This window comes from Nicotiana tomentosiformis, chromosome 3, assembly GCF_000390325.3.
Source record: "Nicotiana tomentosiformis chromosome 3, ASM39032v3, whole genome shotgun sequence".
NCBI classification, from domain to species: Eukaryota; Viridiplantae; Streptophyta; class Magnoliopsida; order Solanales; family Solanaceae; genus Nicotiana; species Nicotiana tomentosiformis.
Window position 1 is genome coordinate 93,783,599 of NC_090814.1, and position 19,521 is coordinate 93,803,119.

General features: G+C 39.5%; 1 protein-coding gene across 1 annotated transcript; it reads right to left on the bottom strand.

Annotated features, from left to right (window-relative positions):
- Nucleotides 1–427: 427 nt before the first annotated feature.
- Nucleotides 428–7,242, bottom strand: LOC104086632 (probable 6-phosphogluconolactonase 4, chloroplastic). The gene is made up of 3 exons (XM_009590948.4): nt 6,798–7,242; nt 6,573–6,708; nt 428–1,092 (listed from the first exon to the last, which is right to left on the bottom strand). The coding sequence occupies exons 1-3, from the start codon at nt 7,181–7,183 to the stop codon at nt 628–630; spliced, it is 987 nt and encodes a 328-aa protein (XP_009589243.1). The 5' UTR covers nt 7,184–7,242; the 3' UTR covers nt 428–627.
- Between the last annotated feature and the right edge of the window lie 12,279 nt (nt 7,243–19,521).

Consider the following 19,521-nt stretch of genomic DNA (forward strand, 5'->3'; position numbering starts at 1 on the left):
CAAACCTTGGTCTTAGATATCACAGTTACGCGTGTAATGGTGTTTTGTACCCGAAAGGCTGACTTGAAATTAATCCAAACTGGCAGTTTGTCACTGTCGTCGACCAAACATCTTCCCTTGTACACTATTTTTCTTACTTTTCAACTCTCAAGTAAAATAACCTTTAGCATCGAGTCAAAATGTCAAATATTTGTAAATTGAGCAATGCTAATATAAAGTACTATAATCCACGTCTAGCTATCACGCTGCAGTAAGCCATTACGTTATTGCTTTGAATCTGCTTCGTTTGACAAAGAAGGAAGAAGCTTCTAAGCTTTATGATCAAATAAGCGTTGCTTTGCACCAAATTGAATAATGTTGGCACATTACACCAAGGTAATGATACGAAGAATCTGTCCACATGCCTAACCTGTATATGAAGAGGAAATAACAGCACAAACTGCACTTTTATTAGCAACTTCCTGATAGCCAATCATCATTACAGAAACAACTCAAACAAGTGAGGAAAAACTGCCAAAAATTGGATAATGGCATATGAAACCTCAACATTTTACTGGCAGAGTGCATTGAAATTACAAAATACACACTGCAATGAAGCATTAATTCACAACTCATATATCTTCATCCTTACAGCTTTGAAGCTGCAGCCTTGTCTAAAAACCAAACCAATTCTCCTTCAGGTGAAACCATCTGCACGGGCAACAAATCAGAACTTTCACTATCACCTAGCGATTTATGCACTACATCTGCCTTCCCAGCACCTGCTACAACAAGAGCGATATTGGCGGATGAGTTTATTACAGGAAATGTAAATGTAATCCTTTCCGGTGGAGGTTTTGGAGATTCCTTAATGAAGGCGACCCACTTCTCTTTCTCATGGACAAGAGGATGCCCGGGAAATAAGGAAGCTACATGCCCGTCGGGACCCATACCCAATAGCATCACATCAAATTTTGGAAATCCAGTAGCATCGGATATGTCTACAATCTTGCTCTTAACCAAGTGTCTTAGACAAGTCTCGTAATCATCTGCCGCACCCTCTGCTGATAGTGCATCGTTTATCGCATACACATTGCCACTAGGAATAGGTATCTGCCCAAGAGAAAGAAGAGGTGAGCCAAAAAGCTTAGTAAATAGAATTAAGACGTGAAATGAGAAAAGTTAAGATGTAAGGAGAAGAGTGATGAAGCAAGAGCTTATCATCATTCTTAATAAGATCAAACCACTTGGGCAGTTTTGTTCGATTATTATGAACAATTCGTAATCCAAAAGATGCTCTCAGCAGCCATGCATCTCTGAAGTCTTTTCAGAAAAGAATTTGGTAATTTAGTTTGTAAACATCTTCATTTCAAATAGTATGTAGCTTTGGAGATGCTGGGACTGCCAGATAAGATGGCACAGCTCAGAGAAAGTCCATTCAACTTGCTATAGTTACCGAAGAGCCTTCACTGAAAGTGTATAGGCCAAGATTGAGGATATATTTCAAACCCGCTTAAATCATACTAAGCCGGAGTTAAGCAAAGTCAACATAAGTTCAAACTGTGCTTATCAGCAAGTCTACATGGTACTGAGCAGTGGCGGACCCAAGTGGTGGCTAGCGGGTTCAACTGAACCCGCTTCACAAAAAAATAATACTGTGTATACGTATAAATTTGATTAAAGCTGTGTAAATTTTGCATAAATATTTTATTTGAACCCACTTGATAACTACTATTTTACGACTAAATTTATATACTTCTAAGATTGAACTCGCTTGCACAAAATCCTGGGTCTGCCACTAGTACTGAGTGAGGGCAATTTTGCTCATTGAACTTCCAAACGTGTCAATTGGGCTTAAGCTATTCACTTACTTTTCAGCTGATCCTCTAGACTTTAACTACCCTACTAACAAAAATCTCCAAAACAATATCATTTAGTTTAAAGTAGGTAAGGTTACAATGGTAGATGTTTGAAGTATTTTGCTAATACGACATTGTCTCTCATATTAAGTTCCACACGAAAGAGGGAAAAAGAAGAGGCACCTCAGACATTGTTTAGAAGTCATTCATGGAAGGGCTTCAAGGATTGACAAGTTATTTATATCAGGATTTTAAGGATATGCTGTGCAGGCCAAAAGTAAAATTTAATGTTCTCTATTCTGACTTCTCTTCTTTTTGTACAGTGTACAGTTTCTTTTTTCAAATTCTTTATATGTTGCCTTTTTACATGAATCACATAATGTTACCATGTATTCCAGAGGATGTCATTTAAAACTGATTTGGCATATCCAGCTCATCCAAACAATTGGTTTATGATATCTTGGGTACCATTTGCTTCTTTTTTTTTTTGGGTGCATTATAAAGAGAGGATTTAAATGACACCCCCACCCCACCCCCTCCAAGAAAAAAGAAAAAAAACCACATAGGTAAATTTGCTTTTTTTTTATTCATTATAAAGAGACTATTCAAATGACAGCACCCAATAGCTTTGCACATGATTAATCAAGAGCCTAAAAAATAGCGTCAAGCCACAAGGAGCAAAAGCCAAATGGCCACATCCCAAGGAAATGAATAGGGGTATCAGTAATAGGGGGGCAGGTTTGTTTAGCATACCAAAGGCATTTCCCCTACACAGCAGCGGGAGGTTCAGCTTTCCCATACAACAACAAAATAAAAACATACCCAGTATATTCCCACAAGTGGGATTTGGAGAGAGTAGTGTGTACGCAGACCTTATCCCTACCGTAGAAAGACTGTTTCTGAAAGAAACTCGGCTTTCCCATAATTTACCAGTAAGCTTTTGGCAAGCAATCATTTCGCCCCGTATGACAAGTGGTTCTTCCTTTCTCCTACTTTCACAATAGCCCATTGCAATGCATTTTTTCTTTATGACTGAAAACAACAGTAGAAATTGTGTAATTCTCAAAAAACAGCCTACGCTCCACCTCCCGCCCCAAGCAATAGAAGGAGAAAGGGGACCGTCTTCATTTCTGCATTTCTATCTTCAAAAAATACCAGCCAACAACCTCTGCGACCACATGTTTAATCCAAGAACAAGCTGAAGCTGGTTGCAGCTTAGGATATCACTCTCTTTTGGATTTTAGAATATTAGAAGTTGGTGGATCAATGAACAGAATCTTGAGTGTGCGTCTCTTTAAGTTTCTACCTCAGCGAGATCTCTCGAAACTCACATGATCCTAGTACTAACTCTTTTCCTTTTGATCAAGATGATCTTTGTACTAACATGTTAGGGCAACATTTAGTACTTGATCTACTATGCTGAGACAATGCACAAAATGTATGAACAACAAGAAATCTGCTGGAAAATACAAGGGAAAAGGTAAATAAATATTATATTTATTAGCAGATAAACAAATAACATGAGTCGTGCTAGATATTCTGATATTGTCCTAAGAAAGGATTAAACATAGTCCAGAACCAAAATGATGCATTTTGACTCAAGACACAAAAATAGGTGGAAAAAACTATTTATGACTTTTTTTATATATAGCGCATGTTTTTAATGCGCTATACCTCAAAAACGGTCCCCCCCCCCCCCCCAACACACAAATTGTTTTTACAAAAATCTATTGGAGCCCACTTTATTCCCTGGAAACTTTTGTCGTTCATATTTTATCGATAAAAGACACGATCCAAGGCTGCCTCGTGGAGTATTACGCGATTTGTGCTCGATTCGGTTGAAAAAACAGCAAATTTTTTCCGTTCAAAAACATCCAAAAATAGGTATTTCGAAACACTCTTTTATTATAAGTTGTATATATGTGTGTGTGTGTGTGTATAGTTAGTTCGCAGTAATGTTTTGCATGATTTTGTGGGTGTTTTTTTACCTGAATTAATTTAATGTTTAGCAATTTTTTTTGAAAGTTGTTTATTATACCATTGTAATAAACATGTTGAATATTTTGTGTTACTTGTTGATTATTTTTATAATTGTACAACAAAAATATGTGCATTTAGTGTAGTATAACAACATGTGATTACTTTTTATCATCATGAATGAGCGGCATGAATTACATGCACCATACCTGACCGCCTTTTCACATTCATGTATAGCGCATGTAATATATGCGCTATACTGAGTCTATCAAATAATAAGCATAGAGCATGTATTTCATGAGCTATACCTTAACAGGGTAACTGGCCGTTAAGGTATAGCGCATTAAAAACATGTGCTATGTATAAAAAGTCGTCAATAGTTTTTTCCACCTATTTTTGTGTCTTGAATCCAAAAATGCATCATTTTGGTTCCGGACTTTGATTAAACAAGCGTTCCTTTATCCGAGGAAACATGAACAACAAAATTTAAATAACCACCAGCAAGTTATGAATAGAAAAGAAGAAAAGATCGAGCAGCTAGTGTTTTGGGGATATCGATTGCAGAGAAAATAAGGCTAGAGAGTAGGTATTATAATGGAGTAATAGTTAGCAACTATTGGTATGTTATGATGAAACCATAAAGAAGGCCAATTTTTGGTGTACTCTCATGGATTAAAAATGTGATTAGCTATTTATAGGATGAGAATCGGTCTCTAATAATGACAATTGACAAGTGTCATCCCACTTGTCCATAACTTTACATACATGATTCCACTTAGCTAATTCACTTAACTGTTCGTCCATAAACTCTCATGCATGAAACCACTTAACTAATCTACTTAGCCATTTGTCTATAAATTCTTATGCATAGAGCCACTTAGCTAAAATATTGCCAACAATCCCCCACATATTTCAAAAGATTTTTAAAGAGCAAAGAGTAAAACTTGCTAGATTTGTAGGGTCCAAATGCAATATATTTCTAGCAATCTCTGATAACTCACTCGCGTGTTGTCATGATACAAATCGCACCAAGTCGTGATAACACCTAACCCAACCGGTTAGGCGAACCAGCCAACACAAATACAACTCAAGTGGCGCATGGATTTGGATCAATCCTTCTGGAGTCACATGATTACCCATGTTACATTGGACTATGTGTGCGCAGATTGTGAGAAACTGACAGGTTTCTGGTTCGTTTGAGATATGAGATCTGATTGATTAGTTTTGAGCATAAAGGTGGAAGTTATTGATGTCTTTTGGACTATAAACCAAACTTAGACCGATAAAATTTGACTCACAGAATAATTATTGTTGAAATAGAATATTTATATGACCAATAATTCTTATTTGTAAGTCATTGATTTCATCAATCACATTTTGACCCCTACAATTATGGTGTTCGGCGCGATTTTGCGCGATTGTAATGTTATTATTTCTATGATTTTTGTTGATGGTACTGATATATTGTCTCTTTTCGTCTTCTTGAGCCGAGTGTCTATCGGAAACAACCTCTCTACCCCTCGGAGTAGAGGTAAGGTCTTCGTATACACTACCCTCCACAGACCCCACTTATGGTATTTTGTTGGGTCGTTGTTGTTGTTGTTGACACGATTTTGCGCAAATAGGCCACACATGTGCTTGATTATTCATGAGAACTCTAAAGATTTGATCAAAATCTCATATAGGTGACTTAATCAAGTGTATACTGTTTTAAATACAAATCAAGCAAGTTTTACTCTTTATTCTTGATTTTTTTTTAAGAAAATATGTGGGGGATTGTTAACAATGTTACAATAATATTTTAGCGAAGTGGCTTCATGCATGAAAGCTTATGGACAAATAGCTAAGTAGATTAGCCAAGTGGCTTCATGCATGAGAGTTTATGGAGAAATAGTTACATAGATTAGTCAAATGGCTTCACGCATAGTAATTATGGACAAGTGCATCACACTTGTCATGATTAGAGGTTTATTCTCATCCTATAAATAGCTAATCATACCCCCATATTTAATGCATCCAAACAGACCAAAAATGAGTCTTCTTTTGGCTTCACCATGACATACCAATAATTACTAATTATTACTCAATTATATACCTATTCTCTCTAGCCTAATTTTCTCCGAAATCAATTTCCGTATAAACACCTAGTTATATCTTTTCTTCTTTTCCATTCATAACTTACAGGTTGTTATTAAGTCTTGTTGTTCTTGTTCCCTATGATAGAAGAAGGCTTGTTTAATTTTATGAAACTTTGAAACATTCATTTTGGCAGGGGGTGCCAAATCATTTTAGTCCTCACTGATGCATTAGCAGGACTATCTTATTTACTGTCTTAAGCCATGGCATTGTGGTACATTATTTGATTACAGTATGGGCACAACTTGCATTCCCAGTTACCACTGGCCTCAACTCCTGACATAATTAGTTTTTCATCTGATTTTCCAAATCTTTCATCCGAAGTTGATGAATGGAAAGCTTAATAACTACAAGTTTATTCCATCAATACTCAGATAGAACCATAAAGGCAGCTTGATTTTTTTTTTAAATGAAAAATAAAAGCACCATAAAGGGCAGTTCATTCTGTTGAGGTTACCATTACACTCTTTTTTAGAAACTCAAACAATTAATACAGATCTTCCTTCAAACGTGGGGGAGCACCTGTATAAACAAACTACCACTATGTATGTTCATATATAGAGGAGATATCACATCGTGGGGCACCATTAGAATCAATACATAGTATAAAGACACAAATACCTTGGATAGAAAAGCATCATAAGCAAGCAAATAATTGCTATCAGGATGATCCTTTGGGACCACTCTCTCATCCACCCAGAAAACGTGCCACTTCGACCAGTCTATTGAATCAATATATGGTGGCTCCACCAATTTCCTGCACAATTGCAACAAACACAAGCATCCAATTAACTTAAACACCAAACCATCCCAAAAAGACTAAGAACGAAGAGAATAAACAATTACCTAAGAGACTTGATAAGTGAACCACCGGAAACAACAACAGAAAAAGAACCTCTCTCTTTGCAAAACTTCTCCGATAAATCAGCTGTGTACTTCGCTAGAGACACGGCAAGTTCCTCTTCAGAATCAAACACTTCAACTTTCCCTTTACTTTTCCCTGTCACAGTCTCAGCCATTGATGATTTAGTTCTAAACTGAGATTTCGTCGAGTTTGTACTCAATACTGAGATTCTCCTATGTGAGAGCGAGCAAAAAAGTGACTTGCCAATAATAGATGCAGAGGTCAACGGCAGAGATCGGCAAAGAGGAGAGAATCGGATAGGTGAGATGCGCAAGTTAGCAGAGACAGAGCGAGAAAAAGAGGCTAAGCGCACTGTGCACTCTGTCATTTTATATAGGAATGGAGAGTGAGAAAGACTGGTCCACTGGCGACTGGGAAAGAAAGAGCGTAGCGTGCTGGAGCTTTTAGGGTAGGTGAGTGAGTACCTGGGGCGTGGCATTCGATGAAAGGGTAGGGATCACTGACTGACACGTGTGCTACTGTCGTTTAACGTAGTTGGTGTTGGTAAAGAACTAAAGATGTTTTGATATGTACTTAAATTTTTATTATACATCATAATTAATTAATTAATATATAATTTATTTTAATATTTAATTTGATCACAATAAATTGGTAATATACTTTGATGAAATTACACAAGATTAGACGAGAGACTTTGTAATGACCCAACCGGTCATTTTAACTTTTAGAACCTCGTTCCCTAAAATAAAACTTCTCATAGGTGCTTGTAATGATTTATAATTTGCGGGGATGGTTGGTTCGGGATTTGGAAGTGTTTGAGGTGAAACCGGAACATTTGGTTCCTTAAGTTGGCCTTAAAGTGCTAAGTGTGACTTCGGTCAACATTTTGAGAAAACGACCCCGGAATAGAATTTTGATGATTCCAACAGCTCTGTATGGTGATTTTGGACTTAGGAGCGTATTCGGAATTTTATTTGGAAGTCCGTAGTTAAATTAGGCATGAAATGGCTAAAAACAAGAATTTAAGTTTGGAAGTTTGACCAATGAGTTGACTTTTTGATACCGGAGTCGGAATTCAGTTCCGAAAATTTTTATAGCTCTATTATGTGATTTATGACTTGTGTGTAAAATTTGAGGTCAATCGGAGTTGATTTGATAGGTTCCGGCATTGAATGTAGAAGTTGAAAACTCTTAGTTTCATTAAGCTTGAATTGGGGTATGATTCATGGTTTTAGTGTTGTTTGATGTGATTTAGAGGTTCGACTAAGTTCGTATGATGTTTTAGGACTTGTTGGTATATTTGGTTGAGGTCCCGAGGGCTTCGGGTGAGTTTCGGATGGTTAACGGATCAAAAATTTGAGTTAAAAAGCTGCTGCAATTTTTCCTCTTCTCTTGGACATTCTGGGCTGTGATCGAGCCCAGATATCGAGCCAGATATCGAGCCCAGGGTTGATGAGGTATAGGCTCGAGCTAGTGTATCGAAGCCATGATCGAAGGTCCAGCTCGATGGCCATGATCGAAGGCAAGGCTCGAGGGCCAAGATCGAGGGTCACAATCGAAGGCTCAAGCTCGATGCCATGATTGAGGCTATGATCGAAGGCCCAACCTCGATGCCCTGATCGAGGCCATGACCGAGGTCCAGGCTCGAGCCTATGATCGAAGCCGCGATCGAGGCCCAGTTTGAGGACCAGTTCCGAAGGCTGCTAGATAGTTTTATAAAAAGAGGGCATTCGTCCCATTTGCCATTTTTGACGAACTTGAGCTTGAGCAGAGACAACTTTTGGCAGATTTTCAAGGGAAAAATATTGGGATAAGTGATTCTAACTCGGATTTGGTCTACATATACAAGTATATCATTGTTTTCACAATTTAATTAGTGTTTTGAGATTGAAATTTGGAAAAGTTTAGAAATCTCATAGAAACGCAATTTTGAGATTTCGGAGTCGGATTTGAGTGAAACTGGTATGGTTGGACTCGTAATTGAATAGGTTGTCGGATTTCATAACTTTCGCCGGATTCCGAGATGTGGGCCCCGTGGGCGAATTTTTAATTAATTTCGGGATCTTTTCTTAAAAATATAGTATTTTCTTACAGAATTGATTCCTATAATATTTAGTGATTGTATCAAATTATTTTGGCTAGATTCGAGCCAGACGGAGTTGGATAATCGTGGAAAAGGCCTTATAGTGGATTAAATTGGAGCAAGACGAGGTAAGTCTCTTGTCTAATCTTGTGAGGGGGAAATTATCTCATAGGTGATTAAAATTAAATAATTGTTGCTAATTGTGGGGGGCTACGTATGCACAAGGTGACGAGAGTCTGTGCGTAGCTACTATTAATGCTAAAGTCCGGGTAGTTTAGGACTCAAAGCATGCCTTACTTGTGTAAATTGTAGTCTTTGATTTATTTATATTAATTGATATCTATATGAATATATTGTGAATTGTTAGATAAAGATATTAAAGGATGGAAATATCATAGGCTTGATTGTTTGTTTAAATCAATTAATTGTTAAAAAAAATTGTTCTCTTCCCGAATTTACCTTATAATAAATATATTCTCCTTCCGGAGGCACATAGAAAATGTTCTTCTTTCTTTTGAAGCGGGCCGAACGCCTCGGCAGGATAGATGCATCTATGGATCGCGTCGCACGTCCCTCGGCAGTGTATACGACACTCTGGATCGGGTCGTACGTCCTTGGCAGAAATCGTGCTTAATAATAATAATTACACGATACTTTAATAATTTATTTCAGCTTGTGAAGCTAATTAATAAATTGGAAGATTCTTGAAATTTAATGAATTATTATTCTTGCTTGTTTAGGAATTAATTGTCACTCATGTAAATGAGATTTAATTGATAAATTAAAATTTATTTGAATTGAAGGAATTTAATTAATATATTGAGAATTGTTACATTTGAAGGAATTTGATTATTTCAGCTGATTAAATAAATTATTGTAAATTCTGTAAATCATGCTGATTTAAATATCCTAGTTTTATTTCAATTATTATTGACCTATAGTGAGTGTCAAAGTCGGTCATCTCGTCTTTACCATTTCGAGATTAGGCTTGATACTTACTGGGTACACGTTGTTTACGTACTCATACTACACTTGCTGCACTTTTTGTGCAGGATCTGAGACAGGTACTAGTGGAGGACCTATCATCACATACCCACGTCATCCCGAGGCCTAGTGGTGAGCTGCCTTTCTGAGCCGTTCTGCAGCTACCAGTGCCTCTTCTGATATTTGTATTCTGTCTATTTCATTTCAGACAGTATTTGGAGTTTTGTATAATCTACTAGATGCTCATGCACTTGTGACACCGGGTCTTGGCACACACATTGGTAGAAATTGGTATTTTATTATTTTCTTGAAATAAAAGTTTAACCAATGCATGTTTGACTTATTAGTTGGCTTGCCTAGCTATAGTGTTGGGCGCCATCATGACCTATAGGTGAAATTGGGTCGTGACAACATGGTATTAGAGCACTTGGTTCACGTAGGTCTCACAAGTTATGAGCAGACCTAATAGAGTCTTGCGGATTGGTACGGAGACGTTTGTACTTATCTTCGAGAGGCTATATGGTGTTAGGAAACTACCTTTCTTCATATTCCATCGTGCAATTGATGTAGTATTAAATATCTTTCTCTTATTCCCTCACAGATGGTGAGAACACGCTCTAATGAGATTCCAGACCAGGGAAGAGCTACTCCCCCAGTTGCTAGAGGCCGAGGGAAGGCTCCAGCCCGTGGTAGAGGGCGAGGACGTCCCAGGACTATTCTGGTTATGCTGCCAGTGGATGCAATAAAGAATCCCATTATTGAGGAGCAGGGTGAGGTGCCTATGGCAGAGCCAGTTCCGGTGGACTTCACATCTGCACTGGGATTTCAGGATATCATGGGTCGTATGCTGCGATTCATAGACAATATGACTTAGGCCGGTTTATTTCCGGCAGACCCAACCACATCTCAGGCGGGCGGGGGAGCACAACCCCCTACCGCGCATGCTCATGGACAGGCAGCTGTTGTATATCAGACCCAGGGTGAACTACCCGTGGGTGAAGTCCAACTAGTGGCAGCAGCTACACTTGAGCCCAGGCCAGCTGTAGCCGCCGATCCTCAGAAACTATTGGACAGATGGACTAGACTACATCCTCCTGTCTTCGGGGGTGAGCGACATGAGGATCCACAGGATTTCATTAATCGTTGCAAGGATAGACTATACAACATGAGGATATTGGAATCCCATGGGGTTGATTTCGCTACTTTTCAGCTATAGGGTAGAGCCCGTAGATGGTGGCAGTCTTATGCTCTTGGCAGACCAGCAAATTCTCCTCCCATGACTTGGGACAGGTTCACCCGTATCTTCTTGGACAAGTGTATTCCACCCTCCCAGAGGGAAGAGTTGCGGTTTCAGTTTGAGCAGCTCCAGCAGGGTCAGATGTCAGTGACTGATTATGAGGCGAGGTTTTCTGAATTATCTCGCCATGCACTAATGATACTCCCTACTGAGGCAGAGAGAGTGCGAAGGTTTGTAGCCGGTTTACATACTGGTATTCAGGCCACTATGGCTCGAGAGGTTGAGATGGGTACTTCTTATGAGCGAGTTGTGGAGATAGCCCGGAGGATTGAGGGTGTACGTCAGCGGAGCCGAGAGCATATTATGAGAGATAAGTGGTTCAAGTACTCTGGAGAGTTCAGAGGTGCTCCGTCCGGGGGCAGAGGTCAGTTCGTGAGGGGACAGTCCAGCAGACCCCCATATCCAGCACCACCACCTCCTCGAGGTGCTCCAGTGCGACCTTATCTCAGTGCTATCCCAGAGAGTTCTTACCGCCCGCCAGCTATTTAGGGTCCTCCCAGTGGGTATTCAGGCCCCCAGGGCCAGACACTTAGTCAGCAGCCCATCGCACCAAAGAGTTATTGCGAGTGCGGGGATCCTAGTCACATGCGGAGGTTTTGCCCCAGGCTTCGAGGTAGACCAGTACAGCAGGGTCAGCAGCCTATGCTTACCGGACCAGCTGCTCCACCAGTAGTCCGACCACCCAGAGGTGGAGGACAAGTGGGTAGGGGACGTCCTAGGGGTGGAGGTCAGCCAGGCGGTGGCCAGCCAATTGGCGCTCCAGCTCGGTTCTATGCTTTTCCGGCTAGACCAGATGCAGAGGCCTCAGATGCCGTGATTACAGGTATTATTTCTGTTTGTGGCAAAGATGCTTCAGTATTATTTGATCCAGGATCTACGTATTCATATGTGTCATCTCTATTTTCTCCATTCCTGGGTGTTTCTCGTGAGTCCTTGAGTACTCATGTTTATGTATCCACTCCTGTGGGCGATTCTGTTATTGTGAACCGGATCTACCGGTCCTGTATTATTATATTCTGTGGTTATGAAACTAGAGCAGATCTCCTATTGCTTGAGATGACTGATTTTAAAATTATTCTGGGCATGGACTGGTTATCTCCATATCATGCTATTCTAGATTGTCATGCCAAGACTGTTACCTTGGCTATTCCAGCATTGCCTAAGCTGGAGTGGAATGGTTCGCCTGTTAGTTCGTTTAATCAAGTTATTTCTTTTATAAAGGCTCAACACATGGTTGAGAAGGGTTGTTTGGCTTATCTAGCCTATGTTCGGGATACCACTGCAGAGACTCCAGCTAAGTGCCTATAGTTCGGGAGTTCCCCGATGTATTTCCGTCAGATCTTCCAGGTATGACACCTGATCGTGATATTGATTTCTCTATTGACTTGGCTTCAGATACCCAACCTATATCTATCCCACTGTATCGCATGGTTCCGAAAGAATTGAAAGAACAGCTTGAAGAGTTACTAGCCAAAGGGTTTGTCAGACCGAGTGTATGGCCTTGGGGTGCACCAATATTATTTATGAAAAAGAAGAATGGAACAATGCGGATGTGTATTGATTATCGCCAATTAAACAAAGTCATTATTAAGAACAAGTATCCGTTGCCGCGTATTGATGATCTATTTGACTAGTTGCAAGGTGCTAGGGTATTCTCTAAGATCGACTTGAGATCGGGGTACCATCAGTTGAAGATTCGGGATTCGGATGTTCCGAAGACTACTTTCCGTACTAGATATGGTCATTATGAGTTTCTGGTAATGTCCTTCAGTTTAACTAATGCCCCGGCAGCGTTTATGGATCTGATGAACAGAGTATTCATGCCATATATTGATTCATTTGTCACTGTCTTCATTGATGACATATTAATCTATTCGCGCAGTAAGGAGGAACATGGGTAGCATATGAGAGTAGTGCTTCAGACATTGCGGGAACAAAAGCTATATGCTAAGTTCTCTAAATGTGAGTTTTGGCTAGAGTCTGTAGCATTTTTGGGACATATTGTATCGGGCGAAGGTATTAAAGTTGATCCCAAAAAGATTGAGGCAGTTCAGAGTTGGCATCGTCCCACTTCAGCGACGGAGATCAGGAGTTTTCTGGGTTTGGCATGTTATTATCGTCGGTTCGTGGAAGGTTTTTCATCTATTGCAGCACCTTTGACCAAATTAACCCAGAAGGGTGCTCCATTCCGATGGTCCGATAATTGTGAGGTGAGCTTTCAGAAGCTCAAGACATCATTGACTACAACACCAGTGTTAGTGTTGCCTTCCGGTTCGGGGATGTATATAGTGTATTGCGATGCTTCGCGCATTGGCTTGGGTTGTGTATTGATGCAGGAAGGGCAAGTTATTGCATATGCTTCACGTCAGCTGAAGTCCCACGAAAAATATTATCCGGTACATGATTTGGAGTTAGCTGCGATTGTTCACGCTCTTAAATTTTGGAGGCATTATCTTTATGGGGTGTCTTGTGAAGTTTACATTGATCATCGCAGTTTGCAGCATTTGTTCAAGCAGAGGGACCTAAATTTGAGACAGTGCAGATGGCTGGAGTTACTAAAAGATTATGATATTACTATCTTGTATCATCCGGGCAAAGCAAATGTGGTTGCAGATGCCTTGAGCAGAAAGGCGGAGAGTATGGGTAGTTTGGCTTTCATTTCAGCAGAGGAAAGGCCATTAGCCTCAGATATTCAGTCCTTGGCTAACAGACTTGTGAGGCTGGATATTTCAGAGCCCAGCCGAGTTCTTGCATGTGTTGTGGCCCAATCTTTACTATTTGAGCAGATCAAGGCTCGCCAGTATGATGACCCACACCTGGTGGTTCTTCGTGAAACGGTACTACGAGGTGATGCCAAGGAAGTCACTATTGGTGCAGATGGTGTTCTACAACTCCAGGATCGTCTGTGTGTTCCTAATGTGGATGAACTGAGGAAAAAGATCCTGGAGGAGACACACAGTTCTTGATATTCTATTCATCCAGGTGCTACGAAGATGTATCGTGACTTGAGGCAGCATTATTGTGGCGACGAATGAAAAAGGACATAGTTGAGTATGTAGCTCGATGTCTAAATTGCCAGCAAGTTAAATATGAGCACCAGAGGCCAGGTGGCCTACTTCAGCAGATGACCATACCAGAGTGGAAATGGGAACGAATTACTATGGATTTTGTAGTTGGGTTGCCGCGGACCTTGAGGAAGTTTGATGCAGTTTGGGTGATTGTTGACAGGTTGACTAAGTCGGCACATTTTATTCCTGTTGTGACTACGTATACTTCAGAGAGGTTGGCCCAGATTTATATTCAGGAGATAGTTCGGTTGCACGGTGTGCCAATTTCCATCATATCAGATAGAGGCCCTCAGTTTACTTCACATTTCTGGAGAGCAGTACATAGTGAGTTGGGGACCCGTGTAGAGCTCAACATAACCTTTCATCTGCAGACCGATGGACAGTCAGAGAGGACAATTCAGATTTTGGAGGATATGTTCAGGGCATATGTGATTGACTTTGGAGGTCAGTGGAATCGTTTCTTGCCTTTGGCCGAGTTTGCTTATAATAACAGTTACTAATCCAGCATCGAGATGGCTCCATTTGAGTCTTTATATGGTCGACGATGTTGTTCACATATCGGATGGTTTGAGCCAGGTGAGGCTAAGTTATATGGTACTGATTTGGTAAGGGATGCCTTGGAAAAGGTAATGTTGATTCAGGAGCGACTTCGTACAGCACAGTCCAGACAAAAAAGTTACGCGGATCAGAAAGCGCGTGATATATCATTTATGGTAGGTGAAAAAGTTCTCTTGAAGGTTTCGCCGATGAAGGGAATTTTGAGATTCGGGAAGAAGGGCAAGTTGAGCCTAAGGTTTATAGGCCCATTTGAGGTGTTGAAACGAGTTGGGGAGGTTGCTTATGAGCTTGCATTGTCTCCCAGCCTATCAGGAGTTCATCCGATTTTTCACGTATCTATGCTTCAGAAGTATCATGCCGACCTATCATATGTGTTAGACTTCAGCACAATTCAGCTAGATAATAGCTGGGGTTATGAAGATGAGCCAATTGCCATTATTGATAAACAGGTTCGCCAGTTGAGGTCCAAGAGGATTTTTGCAGTAAAAGTCCAGTGGAGAGGCCAACCAGTCGAGGAAGCGACTTGGGAGGCCGAGGAAGACATGCGGAGCAGATATCCACACTTATTCATCACTCCAGGTATAATTCTAAACCCGTTCGAGTACGAACATTTGTTTAAGAGGTGGAGAATGTAATGACCCAACCGGTCATTTTAACTTTTAGAACCCCATTCCCTAAAATAAACTTTTTGTAGGTGCTTGTAATGATTTATAACTTACGGGGATGGTTGGTTCGGGATTTGGAAGTGTTTGGGGGTGAAACCAGAAAATTTGGTTCCTTAAGTTGGCCTTAAAGTGCTAAGTGTGACTTCGGTCAACATTTTGAGAAAACGACCCCGGAATAGAATTTTGATGATTTCAACAGCTCTGTATGGTAATTTTGGACTTAGAAACGTGTTCGGAATTTTATTTGAAAGTCCGTAGTTAAATTAGACATGAAATGGCTAAAAATAAGAATTTAAGTTTGGAAGTTTGACCGATGAGTTGACTTTTTGATACCGGAGTCGGAATCCAGTTCCAAAAAATTTCATAGCTCCGTTATGTCATTTATGACTTGTGTGTAAAATTTGAGGTCAATCGGAGTTGATTTGATAGGTTCCGACATTGAATGTAGAAGTTGAAAACTCTTAGTTTCATTAAGCTTGAATTTGGGTATGATTCATGATTTTAGCGTTGTTTGATGTGATTTAGAGGTTCGACTAAGTTCGTATGATATTTTCGGATTTGTTGGTATATTTGGTTGAGGTCCCGAGGGCCTCGGGTGAGTTTCGGATGGTTAACGGATCAAAATTTTAAGTTAAAAAGCTGATGCAATTTTTCCTCTTTTGTTGGACATTCTGGGCTGTGATCGAGCCCAAATATCGAGCCAGATATCGAGCCCAGGGTTCACGAGGTACGGGCTTGAGCTAGTGTATCGAAGCCATGATTGAAGGTCCAACTCGAGGGCCATGATCGAAGGTCCAGGATCGAGACCCAAGATCGAAGGCAAGGCTCGAGGGTCGGGATCGAGACCCAAGATCAAGGGTAACAATCGAAGGCTCAAGCTCGATGCCATGATTGAGGCTATGATCAAAGGCCCAACCTCGATTCCCTGATCGAGGCCATGACCGAGGTCCAGGATCGAGCCTATGATCTAAGCCGCGATCGAGGCCCAGTTCGAGGACCAGCTCCGAAGGGTGCTGGGCAGTTTTATAAAAAGAGGGCATTCGTCCCATTTGCCATTTTTGACGAACTTGAGCTTGAGCAGAGTAGGGGTGAGCGTCGGTCGGTTATTATGAAAGTACGGTTCGATTTATCGATTTTTGATTTTGTAATATTAATAACCAAATCAAACTAAAGTATTTACGGTTCGGTGCGGTTTTTTCAAGGTTCGGTTCGGTTATTTCCGGTTTAGTTTTTCGATTATTAACGGTTCAAGATTTTTATATCTGATGTAGACTACAGATATTTAATTGTAGTAAATTCTTTCACTGTTTCTAGTTGGCAGTCCGACACTCTCAAAATACCAGTTATACCACTAGATTTTAAGCTTTGGCAATGCATGAAAAAGAACAGAAAAAAGATTGCAGAAAAGACTGCAAAATCTCAAACAGTAGAGCATTCTACAAATGCACCCTCCCATTTCAAAGAACCAAAGACTAACATCTAATTTGAGCATTTGGGCTTAGTAAGACTAATAGGCTAATAGGCTAAGGTACAGATGGGCTTGGCTAACTTGGGCTTCAGATGGGTATGGGTAGCGTAAGTCTGTAGGCCAGAAATTTTGGGTATGAGTTCAAAATTTTGGTTTTTCGGTTTAACCGAAAACCGAAATACCAAAACCGTAAACTGCACCGAAAAACCGAAATTTAATACTTTTAAAACCGCACACCGACCGAATAACCGTTTAAACCGAAACCGAAAAATTAAAATTCACGGTTCGGCCGGTTTTTTCGGTTCGGCCGGTATTATGTCCACCCCTATAGCAGAGACGACTTTTGGCAGATTTTCAAGGGAAAAACATTGGGGTAAGTGATTCTAACTCGGATTTGGTCTACATATACAAGTATATCATTGTTTTCACAATTTAATTAATGTTTTGAGATTGAAATTTGGAAAAGTTTAGAAATCTCATAGAAACGAAATTTTGAGATTTCAGTATCGATTCGGAGTCGGATTTGAGTGAAACTGGTATGGTTGGACTCGTAATTGAATGGGTTGTCGGATTTCATAACTTTTGCCGGATTCCGAGATAGGTCCCCGCGAGCGAATTTTTAATTAATTTCAGGATCTTTTCTTAAAAATATAGTATTTTCTTACAGAATTGATTCCTATAATATTTAGTGATTGTATCGAATTATTTTGGCTAGATTCGAGCCAGACGGAGTTGGATAATCGTGAAAAAGGTATTATAGTGGATTAAATTGGAGCAAGACGAGGTAAGTATCTTTTCTAATCTTGTGAGGGGGAAATTACCTCATAGGTGATTAAAATTAAATAATTATTGCTAATTGTGGGGGGCTACATACGCACGAGGTGACGAGAGTATGTGCGTAGCTACTATTAAAGCTAAAGTCCGGGTAGTTTAGGACTCAAAGCATGCCTTACTTGTGTAAATTATATTCTTTGATTTATTTATATTAATTGATATCTATATGAATATATTGTGAATTGTTAGATAAAGATATTAAAGGATGGAAATATCATAGGCTTGATTATTTGTTTAAATTAATTAATTGTTAAAAGAAATTGTTCTCTTCTCGAATTTACCTTATAATAAATATACTCTCCTTCCGGAGGTACATAAAAAAAATATCCTTCTTTCTTGTGGAGCGGGCCGAATGCCTCGGCAGGATAGATGCATCTATAGATCGCGCCGCACGTCCCTCGGCAGTGTATACGACACTCTGGATCGGGTCGTACGTCCTCGACAGAAATCGTGCTTAATAATAATAATTACACGATACTTTAATAATTTATTTCAGCTTGTGAAGCTAATTAATAAATTAAAAAATCCTTGAAATTTAATGAATTATTATTCTTGCTTGTTTAGGAATTAGTTGTTAATCCTGTAAATGAGATTTAATTGATACATTGAAATTTATTTGAATTGAAGGAATTTAATTAATATATTGAGAATTATTACATTTGAAGGAATTTGATTATTTCCGCTGATTAAATAAATTATTGTAAATTCTGTAAATCATGCTGATTTAAATATTCTAGTTTTATTTCAATTATTATTGACCTATAGTGAGTGTCAAAGTCGGTCATCTCGTCTTTACCACTTCGAGATTAAGCTTGATACTTACTGGGTACACGTTGTTTATGTACTCATACTACACTTGCTGCACTTTTTGTGCAGGATCTGAGACAGGTACTAGTGGAGGACCTATCATCACATACCCACGTCATTCCGAGGCATAGTGGTGAGCTGCCTTTCTGAGCTGTTCTGCAGCTACCTGTGTCTCTTCTGATATTTATATTCTGTCTATTTCATTTCAGACAGTATTTGGAGTTTTGTATAATCTACTAGATGCTCATGCACTTGTGACACCGGGTCTTGGCACACACATTAGTACAAATTGGTATTTTATTATTTTCTTGGAATAAAAGTTTAACTAATGTATGTTTGACTTATTAGTTAGCTTGCCTAGCCGTAGTGTTGGGCGCCATCACGACCTATAGATGAAATTGGGTCGTGACAGACTTACCTTGTCTCAAAGTCCACTTTTCCGATCAAATGTTGCGTAAAACCTCAATTCGATGCCGAAAAATCCGAAACTATCCAAAAGTTATATAAAATAATTAATACATGTTCAATAATTCGAAATTTATTTATTAAATAAATTACCCTATCCAAAATGGTAAAATTCCTAAAATTCACCTCGAGAAAAGCGTTACCCATAATCTCAAGAACTCAAATATATAATTTTCATCCAATTCCATAACCATTTTCGTGGTTAAAATTTCATTTTTATAAAAATTTAGGTTTTTCATCTAAACCCTTGATTTCCAAGATTTACTAGTTATTATCTACCCATAATCTATGTATTTAACTCAAGGTGTGTAGAATTAACTTACATTCTAATTGCTAGTTGAAATCCCCTCTCAAAAAGCTCTGAAATCGCTCAAACATGGAAGAAAAATGGACTAAAATTAACTGATACTCGTCCGGTTTTAAGGTTCTGCCCAAGCAAGTTTTCCGGACATGCGAAGGGATTGACCGCACATGCG